Source organism: Fusarium fujikuroi, chromosome FFUJ_chr01, assembly GCF_900079805.1.
Source record: "Fusarium fujikuroi IMI 58289 draft genome, chromosome FFUJ_chr01".
Taxonomy (NCBI): domain Eukaryota; kingdom Fungi; phylum Ascomycota; class Sordariomycetes; order Hypocreales; family Nectriaceae; genus Fusarium; species Fusarium fujikuroi.
In genome coordinates, this window is record NC_036622.1 from 5,070,182 (window position 1) to 5,076,372 (window position 6,191).

Here is a 6,191-nt window from a genome sequence, read left to right on the forward strand (position 1 = left end):
GAGAAAACAACAGGGTTCACACCAAGACGTCCCTTTGCTGGTCATGGGTAAGCATTTGACGATGTGACGCCTCCGGCCGATAGCGAGCTGCAGCTAAGCATATGGGGATGGATGGTGGGTGTACACTTGACGGGCGATGAGCGAACAGACTTGTCGATCTTAGAACTGCATTAGAGGGTCGATAATCGTCAGACGCCATCGCGGCCGGGGTCTTTTCTTGCGCCATCTCTACAGTAGCAGAAGAGGAGCTTGTAGGGATGAAGAATGGAGATGGGAAGAGAGAACGGAGATTGATGAATCAATCAAGTCCTTGCCTAATGAACAGCCAAAGGGAAGATAGGTACGTACTGCGAACTACTTTCCGAGTCGATCGAACTGGCTCCTCACAAATCTTACCTACCTGTCTACCTACCTTACCTGAGTTCCTAGAGTGAGTGCCTTGCAATCTACTAACCTACGTAGCACCCAAAGATAGTAGGCATCGCCTCAGGGAGGGAAATGATGTACCGTGTACCTATCTAGTCATCTAGATCCCGCTTGGTACGAGATCTCAAGTTGCCTCATCAGGCAATCAGCCATGAGAAGCTTTGACCATTGCTTGTTGCTATCACTCGATTAGGCATCTCGACCTTGCACCAAAACCTATCACCAACCAACACTGAACATGAGAGATAATTCGTTAGACCTCGACAGGCATGGCCGTTTCTCGATGATTCGCCCACTATGGCCACCAGCACTTGCGGCAGGATGCAGATAATCAAGCCAATACTTCAGCATCTCGATCACCTCATCGGGTTCCGGGCCGCCTGAGCAGAAATATGTGATTTATTCATGTGCTACAAGAACTGAGCACCTCAAAAGTCCAAGACATGCATATGTACGCATACTCATGTAGTTACATGCGTTCAACGTCGGCAGGTCTCAGTGTATGATAGAGGGGCATCGTTTGTGCAGGATAAACCACATCCTTATGCGATTTCGAAACACCAGGAACGCTCCATGCGACTATTTGTTAGCCGTTGTAGTTCTCTATCAACAACAAACCCTGTCACCAGTTGCGGAGGAGTTTCCTTGGCATCACGAACGCGATTGACCCGTGCCATCCTTGCTATTGCCGATTGAAGTCCGAGCTCTAGACCCACGACGATATCTTCGCCCATCAAAGAGGGGAAACGGGGCTACTCGCAAGGGTGGTCCATGGCGCAGCAACTGGACAAAACACAACAGGGACAGTGAACTCGACAGCCAGATCGAGGCTCAGCCTGTGCAATGTCGATTACCCAGTGACTTTTCTGATATGTGGCTATCCGTCCCATCCCGTGGGGCTGGTTGTGCTATGAGCGTTGCGATACGACGAGAGAAGAGGAATCTCCAGTAATAATAAACCTTCTGTATCAACGGCATTGGTCACTCGCTGACTGACGAAAGATCTGCAAAAGAAAGGACTATTCCCGGAGGATTAACGACAAGGGACCTGCATCCAATTCGATGTAAGATGATGTTATGCAAACAAAAGATTCAAGGTCATGGGGGTATTTGCAACCTTTGCCAAAGGTTGGGTTGGTGTCACAAGCAGGATCGGTCCTTTGGTGAGGTGGATTTAGGAGTAATACATCGTCACAGACATCAGTTGTTGTGGATATCGTTTGGATATGTTTCTCCAGGGTCAACCAACATGACATGCAGCTTTGCAACTCCCAAGGGGCCTCATGAGCTCACGCAAGGCATTACGCCAGCAATAGCATCTGAAAACAAGTTCTGATACAATACTTATCTTGCTATTGGCAAAAGAACATTATTTCTCAACCAGAGCCGGTCCGATGGCGGTCATATGCCAGACGTACACCAAAATAGCAGAGCCCCAAGGCCCGCAGAAAGCTAGACAAGAACCAACATGGCATTGCGACAACGATGATGAACGACATACATGGTGGACAACTGTCGTAATTCATCATGCACCAAAGGTTGCGATGATATCCGACACCCACACCATCAGACATGTTGGCTCTTGTTGCAGATGGTAGTCTATGCATATACAACTATACACTACTACATGCATTATGTACTATTAGATTCAGGAAGAGATAATGCAACGAACGGTAGAAGGATAATCACGATGCAGATGCCAAGCTGACAAGCCAGTCGCATCATAGTGATCCTGGCCTAGCCTGGCTTACACTCGCTACCCCCAGACTGAGATTCAGCTAACCACAATTACATCAGGTACCTTGCGTTGTCCATCTCACATCATGATATCTCCTGTGGTTACTGTACTCCGTAAGTGGATATCAAGGAAAAAAAAACCCCGCGTCAGAATCCATATCATATCAAAGAGGACCAAGTGCAGACGATCGCTGTCCACAAGTGCTTAGCTTAGCTTGGCTTGAAAACTCTAGCCTCTGTGCTTGGCGTCTATCTTGCACCCGTCCTCCAGTAAACTCGATCAAACCCTCCCCACACAAGCAGGCTCATTACGTTTCCATTCTGCCTTGTTCCCTAGAGTTCTGGCTGTGCTCGTGATTCGCACTCGCTATGCTGCGAGGTCCTTGGGTGGTTGACACACATGATCTAGCCTGATAGCTGTCACGGCCACGGAGATTGAAAATGGGATCGATGTCTTGGTTCGGCCGACAAGGAGGGGAAGCGGAGTGTATACCTGGTGGGGGCCTACAGGCCCTGTTTCTTGACTCTGAGTCTTGTCCAACCAGACTCCCCTGTCTTGTCTGAGCCTGCACCTCATCTTGAGTTGAGTCCCGCTGAAGATGCAACGGTGATCAGGGAAACCCGGCCTGACAATGACACGAAAGTGGTTCCTGTTTGCCCTCGATGCCACATATTACGACTCGCGTTGTTTCAACTGGGACGTACATAGTATTTGCCTAACAGGGCAGGACCCTGGATATCCCGAGCTTCACGGATCTGTGTGCATCAAAACCTTCAGAGATGATGCGATAATTAATCCCCCTTTTGACTTTGTGGCTACCTGTCTCATCAACCTCCGGCACTTGCGCGAGATGCGAGTGCAACACGTCAAACCCTAAGCCAAATATAGCTTGCTGCAGTTGAGCAGATGCAAGATTTTGGTGTGCCATACTCAAGACCAAGGCCACATCTGAGCGAGGCCTGCCTGCAAACCATCTGAGCTGTCGTACCATGAAACTAATCACTTTGTGGGTGGTGCTGTGGATCTCTAATTGCCAGTCCATTGACCATCCTTCACTCCCTTCTTTAGGCTAGGGCTGTCATCACTAAACTCGAAGCTAGTGCCAACGATGCCATTTTGGGTTACTCAATGTCTCTACTGAGTCTGTATCTATCCTTGCCAACTAGTTAACTAACAGGTTGCTGTCTTTGATGTGGGTTTAACTGGGTATGAAATGTCTGCGCCCGTTATACCCGCCTCAAGAAGTCAGAACCAAGTATGCAAAGTCAGATCACAGAGGCCATATTAGTAAACAAGTAATTGTCTGGTAGGAGACATCTCCCAATGTTTTGATTATCACTCTCACATGCTTTAAAGCTAGCTATGCTTTGTGTACCCTTTGTGAATCTCACACACCACCTAGAATAGCCTCCACCCGTAGTCCCAAATGATCCCAAATTGTTACAAAACGAGGGAAGATGACTCTTGCTCGGGTTTTTGTTAGCAAGTCAAAAAGCTAGTATTCATGATAGCCTTGACTGCTTTCCCACCAAAAATGTTTGGTCCAGCAAAGCTCGCTGTTCAGGTTACCACGTGTCTTTCATCTGCTTCGGAAATATCTCATCCCAAGGAGGTGACACTCTCAACCTCGTCAGCGGCCGTCGACTGGAAAAGCATAATCATCATCCCCCTAAGAAGCAAGAACTTTTGCCCAACCGGCCTCTTGGAAGGCCTCTCATCTGTGTCCCCAATCCGTCCTTTTTTTTTTTGTGGTGGCTGTGGTGTGGTGTGCAAGAAGTAGAAAACAGAAGAGGTAGGAAGATTTTCGTTGTTCCATTTAACCATTGGTCATGGACAATTAACTTCCCACGTGAAAATGAAAACGTTACTCATGGCCTCATCAAATCGTTTCCTCGCCAGGTCAGATTACCCAACACTGTGAATTGATCGAAGTTTCGTTCGTGTGCAGCTTGGTGGTGTTTGGCGTCATTGCCATTGGTGTATGCACTCGTATGGGCACATACGAGGTGCTTGAATCATAGGCTGCATAGTCGCTCTTTTCCCATGCGACTTGCTGTGCCTGAGGTTGCCGTCCCTTTTGACGAGCGTTATATCGAATAAGCGATCCCTTGCCTGGAGGTGTCTTTAAAACGATTGAAGGCTGAGGGGCGGGAGCAAGTCGCTGCTCATCGTTTGCATCTCCATCAGCTCGGCTACCCCATGAAGTCTAAACAATGGATGGTTAGTTGATTGCTCGGTACTGGGGGTTTTTCTTATTGTTCGAAACGTACCATATTCAAAGTGATCAGGGCGTACAGCTTGACCAATCCGTGGAAATATCCAAATATGACGGAAACGGGCAGGAACATGATATCGCTTGGGTTTCGAATAAACAGACCCATCAGCTTGACTACCTTCGTGAACGCAAACATGAAGATAAACTGAGCCCAGAACGCGTATCGGCGATTCTGGACATCCCAGTCCGCAGTTCCCCACCAGCATGAAGCTAGGAGAAGCGGATCAACGACAAAGGCCAGCGAAGTAAAAGTCGCGAAGTGAAGAGCATATGTGCACCACAATTGTTGCCTATTTCTTGTTAGATCGAGCAAATTTTACGCGGATAATTCTTTTTACTCACTTCCAAATATAGCGTTCAGTTACCATGCTGGTCCAGTTGCTTCGCCAGTTGCTTCGGGCCCAACGAGAACATTGGTACAGAAATTTGGTGCTGTTCTCCAAAGTTGTCTCGATCTCACACTCCTTGTCGTACTGGATCCATGTCTTCCATTGGTGGCTTACCAGCCAACGAGTCACAAAGTTGTCGTCGTCAGCATTCAAAATCCACTTTCTCCACTTCTCGTTCTTGAAGCCGTGGAGAAAGTCATGACTAGAGAGGATTTCAGAGCGGTAGGCGCCGGTACGACCAGACATGCATGAGGTGCCGCCATCGATGTTGTGGGTGGCTGATATCTCAAAATTTCGACGCTCAATGTAAGCTGCACCCAGCCAGTTCCAGGCCTTGGTTGACCAAGAGCCATCATGCTCCCGTCGAACTCGTTGACAAGTTCCTACACCGCCGATTTGAGGGTCTTCAAATGGAGCGAGGATCCAGGGCATAAGAGTCGAGGGCCAGGTCACATCATCGTCCGCCATGATAGTGATGGGAGTCTCGACCTTGGGGAGCGCCTCACACACCTGCAGGCGCTTGTTGGCAATAGGAGTATCCAGAACACGGGCTTTGGGGAAAACCAGGGAGTCTGCCAGGCGCTGGAGGTCTTTTCGCTTATCATGCGTTGTGACCAGAATCAACTCGGCAGGCTCGCAAGCAAGAATGCTCTCAATAGAAGGGCGCAGCTCCTCGAAAGCATTGTGAATGGTTGGGATAACCACAGTCACATCCTTACTCGTGAATGTCGGTTTGCTGGGGATGGGCTTCGACTTATATGTCCAATGGCTGACGCAATGAACTAGAAGGCGGAGATAGCGATGAACCCTGAGATCATGTCAGAACTGGTTGGCCATGATAAGATTTATGGCTGCCTAAAAGCCTTCTTGAAAAAAGCAGTTTTCATCTCAAGATATTGAAAATGACTTACCAAAGGCCTACAAAAAGGTACAACCAAAAGGTCGTTGAGTACCAAAAGTTGAAAGAAGGCATTGGCAGTGCTAACAAACCAGCAAGACCAGGAAAATGGCTGCGCCCAATGCTTTGAGTCTCAGCGTCAGACATGCTGAAGCTGTTAATTGTCGAAATCCAATGAGGTTGAGAAGTGGGAGGAGGTGCTGTTGGTCCCGCGATGGGAAGAAATGTTCTTGTGATACACGGCTGTTGATGGGTATTGCACAACGAGGATAGAGATTCGAAAGAGTAAGGCGAGGGGGGGTTTATAAGTGATTTCAAAACAAGACTCTGTGTCTCGTAATTTGGAATTGATGGTGGTTGACCGTCCAAGATGATTGTGTTGTGGTGAAAGTGAATCAGAGACGCTGGAAGTACCAAAGCAAACACACTATGCAAGAGAGACACAGTCGCACCGTTGCAAGACTC

The 6,191-nt window shown here is 48.3% G+C and overlaps 1 protein-coding gene; it reads right to left on the reverse strand.

The window, feature by feature from the left end:
* Positions 1-4,064: 4,064 nt before the first annotated feature.
* FFUJ_00539 (related to polysaccharide synthase Cps1) lies at positions 4,065-5,873 on the reverse strand (the record flags this gene model as incomplete). XM_023573180.1 has 4 exons in its annotated part: positions 4,065-4,370; positions 4,435-4,729; positions 4,782-5,636; positions 5,740-5,873. 4 exons carry the CDS (start codon positions 5,871-5,873, stop codon positions 4,065-4,067), a joined length of 1,590 nt encoding a protein of 529 aa, XP_023424945.1.
* Positions 5,874-6,191: the final 318 nt, after the last annotated feature.